Below are 13481 nucleotides of genomic sequence, written 5' to 3'. Positions count from 1 at the left end.
TATTTTTTGCAATCATTTCGATAGTTGTACTATATTTACATTGCAACAGACATTGTAATATAGTCTGTATTTAACTTTGAGAAAAAGTTACAGCTCAAAAAAATTATTTTCAAAATTTTCGATTAAGTTTAAAAATCCAATTTGTTTGATCGCTTTAGACTTTGAAACGGCAATTACACCGATTTGTCTTTTTAACAATATATAGTCCAAGGATCGTTTTGCATAGCTTTTTTAAAAAAAGCAGTTGTATAACATTTAGCTTTCATAACAATACATTTCCATAGCTTTTCTTTAATATAACTGTACATTTATATTACTCTTGTAAGGAATTATTTCTAGTAAATAATGAGTACACTTACCTTACTGGCAATGGCCAATATGAATATAACAGTCGTCGACCTTATAGACGAGCCTCTCGGCGGAGCCTATAAGGATTTTTTTTCACGTTGCCTTAAATTAGGGGACATAATATGAGGTAAAAATAGGTCAATTTAGGTCCATTTTAAGTCCATTATTAGAATACTTAAAAAAACATATTGCTATTATTTTAATAGGTACACAAGATATTGTCGAAATTCAAATTTCTAAAAAAAATGGAAAATTTAAGATTTTAGTGAAAGTTTATTCCAATAGATGGCACTACGTGTACAAATATCACGGTTGACAGTTGATCATATTTATTCATAGTTTCTGGCCAAAAATACATGGTTTCACATTTCACATTTTATAGTTGCCCATTTTAGTCTTCGAAAGATTACCACCCTGATTTAATTACCCGCTCGAAATCGAGTACACGGGCAGCTAGTATATATGTATATATAGAAGTAGAAATAACACGGAGAGCACACTCATAGTTACAGAGTATAGTTTTTAATGGGATTGCGATACTTTGTGTAGTTACAAAAGCAACTATAGTGAAGGCTACACTTAATTGTTTTACTTATCTATCCGCACTACTACTGTGTCACCGGATTATTTGTCTATACCTAATATATTTTTATACAAATGTTTCAGTTATGTCCTGAATAATAAATAGTAACTAATAAGCTAAAAGGCTGATTTTTTGTTAAAGTTCTTATTTGTTTTTTTAAGTTGGTGGAAATAATGGTGAAGGAGATTTCAGTCCTGTAAAAATTTGCTATATAATTGGATCGTTCAAAAAATAAAATGTCTAAAGAAAGGAGATGGAGTTAGAGCTGGAAATAGTGATGGAGTTGGAGATGAAGATGGACTTGAGGTTGACAGCTTGCATACGATTTAACATTTAACCGCAGCTGTTGACAAATTAAAATTTCAGATTATTATCATTGTATAACTTAAAAACATTGTATGAGGTTTTCATGCTTTTCGTAGATGTGTTTTGCGAATAGAATAAATAGTTTAACAATTAAGGTAAAATTATAAACATTTTTAATTTTGAAACAAAATATTTGTAGAAAACATTTTAATTATTTATAACATTTAAAACATTTTAATTATTTATAACATTTTCAAGGCATCGACTGTGGCACAATTTTAAAATTATTTTTGTTAATTAATTATTGCAGTTTAAAAAAGTTAAAAAGTGCAGTTTTTAATATTGAAATAATTAATCAATTAAAAGTTATTTTAAAATAATTGTGCCACAGTCATTACCTTGAAAATATTATAAAAAAAAATTATAATGTTATTGCCTATACAATGCGCCTTAAGAAATGCCAATGAATGGATTGTTTTACTCAGTATTAGATAATGAATTAGTTTAAACGCCTTGTACCTATTTAGCTACCTAGTTTAAATTAAAAATTACAGAAGAGAAATAGTTATTTTTTTAATATATTATAGTGTTGCTGTGCGTGAAATTCTGTAACTCTCAAGTTTCACATCATCAAAAAGATAACTCAATTCCTCTCTACTTAATATATTACTTAAATAATGAAAATACAGTGGAGGTGAAAGCTTAGTATGGGATTCAAAGCAGGGAAATGGACATAAATAAAAAATATTTTAACTTAAAAAAATTTACGAATAAAAAAGGTTATTCATTTTTATTCACTAATTAAATTAATTGATTGATTTTTCAATCCGGCCAAAATAACTACTTATTTGTGATTAAGTTTTAGTAGTAATTAATTTAAATGTAATAAAGTAATCTAAAGCGATTAAAACTAGCGTTTTTAGTGTTCAAATAAGTTGATAAGTAAAATCTAAAATAAATGACTCCGTTATTCACAAATAGAAGTTAAATTGTTATTTATGATAAACGTTGTTAATGGATACATATTAAATCTTCCGTCTTGAAACACTTTACACAGAACTAAGAGGTAATTTTTCAATTATAAACACCGAAAGTAGGGTGTTTTAGCCGGATTACCGCAGGTTATCACCTCCTCCTCAGGTTATCACTCTCTTATCCGTGATAACATCAACTTATCACTGATAAGAGAGAGTGTTATCAGTGATAATCTAAGATAATAAGTGATAATAAAGAAAAGGTGCTAACTTGTGGTACTCTGGCCAAAACACTTTACTACCGCATTTGACGCGAGAGTAAAATATGATTAATCATTTAGATTAATAACTTTGTGATTAAAAATAGATTTGTTTACGCATGATTCAACCTTCAAATTAAACTTTATTTTTCAAGTCGAATGAAAACTATGTAATACTGGACTATAGGTTCATTCGAAAACTATTATAAATATTATCACGAGGGCTTACGACCAAGGAACGATCCAAACTATCGTCTTTGAAAGGTTTGGTTCAAACCCATATTGCTGTTTCGGTTATAGAATCCAACGGAGAAATGCGATCCCGATGCACGTTGGTGACACGACCCGTAGAAGAACACTGTTTTTAAAAATCGACAAACGATTAATATTTTGCAATACCAGTAAAGAACATTATTCCCGGCAGCACTTACAGTAGCAACAAGTCAAAATGATCACCGCTAAACTGACGGCATATTTGTTGAAAAAAACACTGCTACGATACGCTCCTAGTTGGTTGGTGACTGTTCGGTCGGTAATTTTTGAAAAATTGTACGCTTGATAGGAACAAGACGTTTTGACAGCGATCTGCAAATGCAAATTTCCAGTTAATCTGTCAATGGTGACACGGTGACAGCAATTGATGTCCAACTTTAATGTGCTGCGACGTAAGACCAGATGTGACCGTTATGCAAACGTCAGGTCTTCCGAGGTCCCAAAAAACAGGGTTTATTGTGAATGAATAGACTAGGTTAGTTTCGCATTGGCTTTGCACCACTGGGCTGACCAACGTGCTATTGCTCGAAGTGACCTAAGACAGAGTAAGACATCAAACCCGATCCGTGTACGGACTGAAAGACGCCCGTTACTTTTACTGTCTTTAACACGTCTGGCAAACCGGTTACGGTGAGGGTGTCGCATCCGCTGAACTGGCCAAAGTACAATTCACTTTTGTCCACGGCCACGGCGGGAGCAAATGAAATTTCTTTGGTTTCTGTATAAGCCGTATCCGACGTTACTTGCAACTGTACCACCGCTTGAACCGTGCTCGTCTTCGGATCGTTTACCGAAGAAGGGGTTATTCTACAACTGTAATAGCCTAACCGGAAAAATTCCCAGACATTAAATTCGATCGTTTATTAACATCTCGTGCGTGGTAAAAAATAAAAAAATGAATAAAGCTTTTCGAATGTATGCATTCTACTTGACAAATAACCTGTTTTTGTGTCGAAGTGTGGAGCGACGTCAAACACCCGTTTGATCGGTGGCAAGCTCATATCGTTAGGTATCAGAGGTCCAAAAGAAATGTAACATTTAAATGGAAAATCTTCAATTTTTCCGTTTCGAGCCGAACAATCGTCGTCGCGGTGCTCCCACATATTTCCCCTTTTCTTATTAGCCTGTTGGGCCAACTCTTGTTCATTAAGCAACACCAATTGCACGTCGACAGCACCACCGCTATTCTTTAACTTTATTTTATCCGTGTTGAGAATAAGTATCTAAAATCAAGATTGAACAGTTTGTTATTTAATACTAAAATTCAGTCGTTGCGAGTTGCATACGCTTTTAATCGGTAAAACCCGAATTGAAGTAGACGTCTTGAACATGTCGCTGGAGTACATCACCGAAACGTCAGATGGAGCTAAAGCCACAGCAAAACCAGACGATTTTTGAACCTTCAGAGCGTTCGGATTGTCCGTTTTCCACTCGCCCGTTACGTCATGTTCTCGGTTGAATTTGACAGGCATTAAGAAGCAAACTACATCACCGATGGTCACGAAAGCCTAAGGAAATTTTACAACTCAACAATTCGCATCGGACAAGTGTGCCGACGAAACCGTGCTCGAACAGTTTATGCTAAAATTTACTGTTTAGCTTGTGATTAACTGCATACCCGATTTGGATAAATCAAATGTGTAACGCTGAACTTTAGGTAATCTTCGTTCGAATGATGTTCGCTGTCTCCGTACCAAACCTTCAACATCATCTCTCCTGATTCGAACAATGATACTTTTAAAGTATTTTTCTGTTTTCCCGGTGTGACTTTAACCTGGAAAAGGTCACGTCTAGAGTAAAACTGAGATACGAATAAAAATTGTAAACAAATATTTTGCTATTTTACCCGATTCCTGTAATTAGTTGTGAACATCATGTCGGAATTTACTGCCTTGAACTCCACTCCTTTTTCATCGTGGTGTGTTATTTTCAAACCTAAGTACTTGGTTCTCGGAGTATCCGATACCTCGAGGGCTATCATTATATAGTTCACTAGTTTTACCTTTATATTATACACATGTATGTATAAAATTTAAATTAATGCATATCCCCATATTATTTTTGTTTTGTTACTTGAACTGGCACTGTCATAGTTTGCTTGACGCCAAAATCATCCGTCGACAACACCGCAACGTGAGCGCTTCCAAGGACATTCGATGATCTAATCAAACCAGAACTTTGGTCGATAGAGAAGACAGACGGAACATTTTGGCAGTGATTCAATCCGTTTTCTTCACCGTCGAGCATTGTATTGCCTACTATCATAAACGATTGTTTTGTCACCTACATAAACCAAAATAATACCGTGAAAAGTTTGCGAGATGGAAACGCGGTTGATTTGATATTACTCTGTGACTGTTGCTGGTCTTCAGTTTAAAATGAGTATTAGGCGCTATCATAAGGCCGTTGCCAACAAATTCTAGGGATTCTAAGCTAAGTTCATCGTAAACCGCAAGGCTTATAGAGCTGACAAAATGAGTTTTGGACGATGGTTCGTATACCGAAGCACTTAATACCGTATTCCCTTTTTTCACGGCTCGAATCCGAACAGATATTCTGTCTTGTTCACGAACCTAAAATGTATTAATTGTATAACAGCCATCGCTATTGTTTTTAGAATTTCTTTCGGTTCTTACTAAAATGCCCGAGTTCTCCATAATATCAAAGACGTTGACGACACCTGCGATCGATGTGCTCCAATGAAACGTCAACGGTGGAGTCATGGTACCAATGATCATAGGCCCTAGAGGATCAGGTACGCCTCGTATCCACGCCGGCATAGTTTGCCCGACTTTCATATTGATCGTAGGCACTTCAATTTTTATGTTTTTCAATTGGATTACTTTGATAGTGACGAAATCGGACGCGATAATCGATCGCCGACAAAAGTCGCCCGTCGGTTCGTCTAGTTTCACCGCGGTGCAAGTGACAGTGGCCGTTCCCAGCGCGTTTGCTTTAAGGACACCATCAATTGTGGTTTCGACCGTCCGGTGGTCGTTGGAAGTGTACTCGAAAACACATCCTGATTGTGGACCTCCCAATGCGGTCAACCAATATTGAGAGCCCACAGCCAACGTCAAGTGTTTAACAGACAATGTCAGAGGTGAATGGACATGTATTTGAACGTGTGGCGACCGTATATTAGTCTCGCCGTACGAATTAATGACGAAACAGAGCTTGGTGTTTCCTAATGCCACTCCTTTGATTACAAACGTTGCGGGTTTGACGTCACTGAGTTGTTTCTTGTGAACGGCTATTATTCCGGCTTTATACACAGGTCGAATCATTTGTAGCTCGTCTGATTCTAAGCGTAGAATGTTATCGTCGGCATCGTATATACTCACGGTAGCTTGAATCTCTCGACCTATTTCTATGAACTCGTCTAATATCACTTCTATTCTATGAACGCTTCGTACGGTTAAGAGGACTTCGGCTGTTCTTGATGGAAAACACAAATCTCGAGATATGATGGTCAGACTTCCTGGCACCATAGGCATTACCTCAATATATCGTATTCCGTGCACCACTGAGGCTGCGTTAGGCGATTCGGCCCATACTTCGAAGTAGCCCGAGCCTTTTTCTAGGTAAAAGTTGCATTTCATTTTTGGCCGGTAAGTTACAATAACATTGGCAGTAGTAAACACCAGAGGATCTATTAACTTAATAATTACAGTTTTGGAAATAACGGTGGGCTTAGAGCATTTTTTCTTGGGTGCAAGTGACAAACTGCTGAGAATTGAGTTTTGCTGATTTGTATAAGGTTTGGCACGATCGATTACACTCAGAGTAGCTGTGGTGTGACCAGCCACACCAGAACCCTCGAAAACAGTGTAATGATAGTCGGGAAACGTAAATCCTCCGTTCACGCGCATTTTCGTACCCAACTCTACCAAAGTCTTTACCATCATATTGTTTTTGATTGCCCAACTAACATTGACACCGGTGGCGTTGTCAAAAACGCTGCCCTTCTCGTCAATTACGTCGATACGTACGGTCAACTGTTGTTCTCGTTCCATGATAATTTCGTCAGAATTTTTCAAAGGACAGCGGTCAGCCATGTCCACAGGCGTCAACTTAACGCTTTTCGGTGACGAGCAAACGATTTCCACTGTCGATTTTGTCACGATCACAGCTGCTGTCTCAGCATCGGTGTTCATTGACTTGGAGACTCTTCGAACAGCCAATGTGGCTTTAGCTTTACCTAATTTATCGCCACATTTCACCCGATAAGCATATACGGAGTTCCCATCGATTTGATCGGCTGTAGGTAGACGCCAATAATTAACAAGAGCATCAGTAGTTAACTCAATACGATAACCGTTGCTAAGGGTACGTGGACCCCCGAAAAACACCAGAGTGCTCTCGCAACCTCTGCCTAAAACCACAAGTCCAGATCGCGGGTAAAGTGGTTCCAATTTAGAATATGTTCCCACAACTGCAGACGATCGCAGTACTGAGTTATTAGTTACAAACGTCACTGTCACCGTTGTCAAGCCGAACGAGCTGACCACAAAAGAAATAGCAGCGCAAGAGTCATTTACACCGAAAGGACCTTCGTGTGGCGTGTATTCTACTCCAGGGCTGATGGCAATTTTAAACTGATCCCAGTTACACATGGTCACCCTTGTCATCTCGCCCTCTACATTTCCGGTAGACAGTTGTAAATATACAGTCACAGAGCGTCCAATTTCCTGCTCGATAGGTTGTACGACGATTTTCAATTGGTCTGGTATAATAACGCGGACGACAGCGTGATCGTGGTTCAAAGGATTTGAGCGCGTGGCAACAATTGCTTTTGTTTTACCCGGCTTAAACGGTGTGACATGTCCATTAGACGAAACTGTACACACCTGTACGTTGTCGCTACTCCAAAGGTATCCGTTGTTATCGCCGCCAATAGCGTTCAAACCTAATCGCAGTCTTAAAAATATACACAAAAATTAAATTAAATTAAAGTATTGATTATTGAAAATAACTAGTTTAATGTTCAAAGGGAGCCTAAAAACATTTTATGCTTCAGCGTACTTAAGATGAGTTTTTTGGGGAAAAAACTTGTTAAGCCAAATAACATTGAAAACCCACGAAAATTATGATTATAAAATATCCACTGAAAATAAAATAAAATCTGAAAATTATCAATCTGTTTACCTGTCATTTTTGTACTTGTGCAACGGGAAGACAACGTGTTTGGGCGTTACTACCACTTTGGAATGTATATTCACTTCGATACTGTCATATTTTGATCCGCCTTTATTGAGAAGAGGTTGTAGCAAATACGCTTTTATGATGGAAGTACCGTTTCGCTTGGTCCTGACAGCGTTGTAAGTCCCATTCGATACTTCGCTCAATGTGAAAAAATATTTTTTATCCATCTGGAACTCCATTTTGACATTGGATCCTATGTTTATCGACCGGTGGGCGCTGTAAAGTTATTATTATATAAATTTGCATTGAGCGGAATTTTCAAATCAGATTACCTTGTGTACATGACGACTTCCATTTGATATTCGTTGTCCACAACTAGATTACGATTGTTGACCGGTTTCAAGTTGATCGACAAGTGGTCCGCTCTGCTTACAACCACAGTACTGCTTACCGACGTGTAGATCCTATCATGTTTGATGTCTTTTAGTTTTAACGTCACCTCGCCTTCGTCGACTCCAAGGAAATCACCGGGTTTATTTAATGACTTCAATACGTTTGAGTTTTCGGCCGACGTCAGAATTTCAATTGAAAACAATTTTTTGTTTATTTCGGTTTTTTTCGATCCTCTATTTTCGAGCTAAATTATATAAAAAAAAACAATTTTATTTTATCTTTTGTAACTCACGATTTGATTAATCATCGAATCATCATTACCTTGTACACTTTTATGTGTATCTGATCTCCGGGTAATATTACAACGTACTCGGGCTCCAGTACTAAATGGTCGATAATGTCGAGTTGAACGCAAGCATTCATGTCCGAAGAAACTAGACTCGCACACAACTGAAATACCAACGAAAGTAAATTTGTAAACAAAAGCAAACTGGACTTAAGAAAATAGCGTGTTAGTTAGCACAGAAACACACCTCGCTGCGACCAGGCTTTACACCTTCGACCAATACCACGTGGCCCTGACGATTTGTTCGCTCCAAGTTACTAATTTCAGGCGATGCCAGATAAGACGAGTCCTTAAACGTCACTAATCTCAGAATGCCAGAATGCGAATTGCCTTGAACCGACCACTGACACTCGACACCATTCATTGTACTGAATGTGTTGCCTGCAAATAACAACAGCGACAATACTTGCTTACATATGAATACTTACCATTTACTTAGATCCACTGTATTTCATATAATGCTCATTGATTTATTGTAGAGGTATTAACTAAATTCCTTACATAAATATTTTAGTTTTTAGCACGACTGAAAGTTTATTTGATAGACAATTAGGATGCTTATAACAACGATGGTCCAATACAAATGTTGGGTTTTTTTAGGAAAAACAAAAATTATCTTCTAGGTACATTTTTTTCAATGAAAACTTTATAATTTTGCTAAATTTATTACTATTTAATAGGTTTATTTTATTTATAAAATATTAATTTAGCCTAAAGAATTGTTTAAATGTTATAAAATTGGGACTTGTTTTAATCAAAACTATTAAAATCGAAAGCTTGTATTTATTTAATAATAAAAATCACTTGATAAAATGTAATATTTTTATGCTAAAAAAACCAAAATAAAATTGTGATATAAAAAGTGTTCATCTTATCGTCAACTACGCAATATGTCACAGGGTTTATATTAATAATTTAATTGTGTTTTTATATAGGTAATTTGATTTCAATTTTCCACAATTTTTTATGTTCCTAACCCCCTTTTAAACTAAGTTTTTTTGATAGCAACTTTTGATACTTAAATGGTAACGCATAGATTTTATTAACTTTTTATATTGAGAGTAATGTTCTTAAAATATTTACTAGACGATGATTAGATTTGGATAACTATTTAAATTTATGCGTTACCATTTAAGTTTCAAAAGTTGCCATCAAAAAAACTAAGTTGGAAGGGTTTAAAAACCAAAACTAATTGTGAAAAATTGACATCACATTGTGTACAAACTATATGAACAAAAAAATGTAATTTGTTATTAAACCCTAAGACATATTGAGTGGTTAACGATAAAATGATCACCCGGTAGAAAACAATAATAACTTTGAAATATTACAACATTTAAAGTTATTAATTCTCGCAATATTCTAGTGTGTAAGACAGTTGTACTTTGGCAACCTCAGCCAGTAAAATAACCAAGTAGGAGAAACGAACACAAATTCTCAACGCAACGATTGGATCGCAAGACGTAAAGCAGGGTGAATGGATTGCAAGTAAAAATGTGGTTATCATGGTAACGGTTCGGTGTGACGCTAATTTTTGTTTTTTCCCCAGCCAACAAACATACTAGATACACGTTAAAACTGTATTCGACCTTCTAATCGTCTAATCGATGATATTTTATAATTTCAAGTGTGACAATGGTCTTACCTTGGTCGTCGAATGCCGCCAGTTCGTAAAACTCAGGCGGATTGTTCACAACGAGCTCTTTGGTCCTGGTGACGATTGCCAACGAAGCTATAGAGTTGACTATCACTTGGCAGTAGACGACCTGCTCAGTGGTCTTGGCGTCAGTCACACTTATGACCGAAATGGTACGCTTGCTGTTGCCGGGCAAGGTCGTTACTGTGGCGGCCACCGAACACCCCAGCAAAGGGTCTGCCTCGACCGGTGTTAGGCTGATCGCTTCCGCGCCTTTGACGATTGACCTGTTGTCGATTTTCAGTTAAATTTAACCCCCTTTTGTACATTAGACATGATCGTTTCTTTTGTTTGCTATTACCATCGAGAACACGTGCCATCCGTTGTCTCAAACTTAAACGCCGCTCTGGATGCGTTCAAGATCGGTAACCAAACTCGAGGTACGTTCAAAGTCAAACCGTAACTCTGACTGCACAAGATCGTCCAAACGAAAAACGACAACCAAGCGCGAGGCATTTTAGTTAAGTTCAAAACAACAAACGCCACAACATAAGAATTTTTTTAAGAATGTGTACATTTATTTAAGAAACTTCAATTATACAAAATAATCAACACCCGTGTTGCTTGAGTTACCGTAGTGTGTTTGGGTTGTGCGAATTTCTGGCTAACTTTAATCAGTGTTTGGAAAGAATGCATTCATAGGATTGCATTCCTTTCTAGTGGAATGTAATCATAAATGCATTCATTTCATGTTGGAATGGGAATGCAAATGAATGAATTCTAAAAAAAAACACTTCACGGCTAATTAGTAATTTTTAATTGATTGTAATTAAGTAATTTACTAATTTATGATATATTTTATACCTTTTTTAACAAAACATTTAATGATTGGTGATATAAAATACCAAAAAAACAGAAGCATTTCCTTTAAATCGACTTAATAAACTGTATGTTAGTTTATTCTACTTAGGTACCAGTTACCATATTTATTTTTGATTCATTATATAAACTATAATGTACATAGTATTTTAGTTAATATTTTGATGTACATCACTTAAAAATGAAGGTAAAAAAGCCAGTACAGTGGGGTCGGGGCATAGTGAGTACGGAGAGGTCACAGGCTTACAGACTTTATTATAACTGAAAGTGATAAAATCACTTTTAAATAAACGCTTCGATGCGAATCTGTGGATAGTATGTTCAAACCAGTTATAGCGGTTTAGAAGATATCGTGGGACCAGCAATAATGTACTTGAAATTTAATATTTAGTCTTATACAGGGTGGATACGGTCTGATTTGGCCCATTAAAGTACCTTTCCGGTATAATTTCTGATCTATAGAGTTGCTACACGAAGAAATCGGTTCAGAAGTTTACGAGATATCGTGGGTCCAGACACAAAAAATAAAAATAAAAAGTCAAAACACATCATTGTAAAAACAATACCTTCTCAGGCTCCGCATCGAAGCTAAAATAGTACTATACAGTATTTAAGTAACCTATACATTTGTCATTTGTTTTATATTTCTTATTCGTGTAATAACTCTATATAAATTAGAAATCGTACCTATATAAATTATTATTACATAAAATTAATTGTTTATACAGGGTGATCCACTTATCACGATCCACTCAATATCTCATAGGGTCTTTAAACGCCTGTTTTATATAGAATTGGCTATACAAGTAAATTATTTTATCAAGTATGATTATCATTGCATTTTTAGACGTGGTATTATTATTTAAACTGCATGTTTGCATAAGAATAAGTTCACGAGTATATTATTGTTGTATAAAAACGAAGAGGTGTGTAAGGGTTTTTTTTTTAATTTTACAGAAACAATTGTATATTGCAACACCATTACATATATTTAATAACTTCCATGCCACCTTCTAATATCAAGACTGAGTTTCTCTATTGTCATACATTAGTGCTATACTTTTTCACTTTTAAATTTATAATCCGAAACATATTATAAATTATTACTACACGGCTAGACCAACTTGAATTGTTTCATACAAAGTTGAAATATATTACCAAATGGGTTAACAATTATGGAAAAATTCAAATTAAATTTTTTATGGAGTAATATATAATTGGAAACCATAGCACATAACAAAAACAACAACTACCTCTACTAATTATTATTATTAGTCAAAACATTTTTTTAGGGTTTTTTTACTCATTATTTGGCGATTGTACATTTGCTAATCCGAAGTCAAATACATAATTTATACATATCAGTTATTTTTTTAAAATCATTTTCAACTTATAATATTATTTCGCTCGAATTTTGTTTTTAAGGTTTTACTAGTAATATATAAAAGTTGACGGTATTCTCGAATCAGATATAATTTTTTAGGATTTGTAGGTATACACAGATGTGTTAACACGGTTTTATTTAAAACTGCGCTTTATCGTTTGATTTTTTTACAAAACAAAATATAAACTTTTCATAAATCCCGTATGAAATATACAGAAAATGATTGTGTGTTACTTTTCATGTAATTTGTACACAGAATTTCTTTTTATTATTTAATATCTTTCGTTTCAACTATCTCTACCTACCTATGCAAATTCAATACATTCGGGACTACGCATAATTATATTATTTTACCCGCTTGACTAAAAAAAAAATCGGATCTAATGTATGCCTGACTAAACATATTAATTCTTATCTTTAAAACATTAGATGTACAATAAAATAATCTAAAATAAAAAAAAATTAAACAGAGTATGTAAATTATTACAATTTTAAGTGAACAAATCAAGGATTGGGGTTTAATATTTTTTTTTGGGGGGGTTCTAATTTTGAGTCTGGGGTGCTTAAGTCACCCTAGCACCCCCTTAGTGACACCTATGGGTGATTGTACATTCGCCAATTCGACCCCAAATACATGAATGTATACGTCATATCTGTTACTTTTTTTAAATAATGCTTCTATAACATTTTCAACTTGTACAATATAATTTCGCTCGAATTTGGTTTTTTTTTGTGTGAGCACATAATAGCTTAGAAAATCGTAAGTTATACTATAGTAATACAACACCTTAAGCTGACAATATTCTCGAATCAGATATACTATTAAAGGATTTGTATGTACACAGATGAAACTGTCAAACACGTCAAACTGTGAACAATACAAGGCAGCAAGATTAGTCTAAAACCGATTGTATAATAAATAATAACTAATAAGGATAAAAATATAAAATATAA

General features: G+C 35.1%; 1 protein-coding gene across 1 annotated transcript; it reads right to left on the bottom strand.

Annotated features, from left to right (window-relative positions):
• Positions 1–3084: 3084 nt before the first annotated feature.
• On the bottom strand, positions 3085–10780 carry LOC126839725 (nuclear pore membrane glycoprotein 210-like). The gene is made up of 15 exons (XM_050575141.1): positions 10626–10780; positions 10274–10551; positions 8816–9009; positions 8604–8732; positions 8222–8526; positions 7893–8165; positions 5381–7664; positions 5093–5317; positions 4818–5027; positions 4591–4746; positions 4363–4518; positions 4031–4252; positions 3685–3967; positions 3344–3567; positions 3085–3279 (listed from the first exon to the last, which is right to left on the bottom strand). Exons 1-15 carry the CDS (start codon positions 10778–10780, stop codon positions 3085–3087), a joined length of 5289 nt encoding a protein of 1762 aa, XP_050431098.1.
• Between the last annotated feature and the right edge of the window lie 2701 nt (positions 10781–13481).

Source organism: Adelges cooleyi, unplaced genomic scaffold, assembly GCF_023614345.1.
Source record: "Adelges cooleyi isolate 19-005CV unplaced genomic scaffold, UGA_ACOO_1.1 ACOO_flye_CR_arks_rails_tigmint_CR_PRNA_307, whole genome shotgun sequence".
NCBI lineage: Eukaryota > Metazoa > Arthropoda > Insecta > Hemiptera > Adelgidae > Adelges > Adelges cooleyi.
Note: the sequence above shows the minus strand (reverse complement) of the source record. Positions and strands in the feature narration are given on the sequence as shown.

What these genes read in the sequence shown, in the direction of transcription:
- LOC126839725 (XM_050575141.1), bottom strand. Translation starts at nt 10,780, where the DNA reads ATGCCTCGCGCTTGGTTGTCGTTTTTCGTTTGGACGATCTTGTGCAGT. An exon ending in GGGTTTTACCGATTAAAAGC is followed by an intron (nt 3,968 to 4,030) that starts GTATGCAACTCG and finishes TCTTGATTTTAG; the next exon opens with ATACTTATTCTCAACACGGA. An exon ending in ACACTTCGACACAAAAACAG is followed by an intron (nt 3,568 to 3,684) that starts GTTATTTGTCAA and finishes TTTTCCGGTTAG; the next exon opens with GCTATTACAGTTGTAGAATA.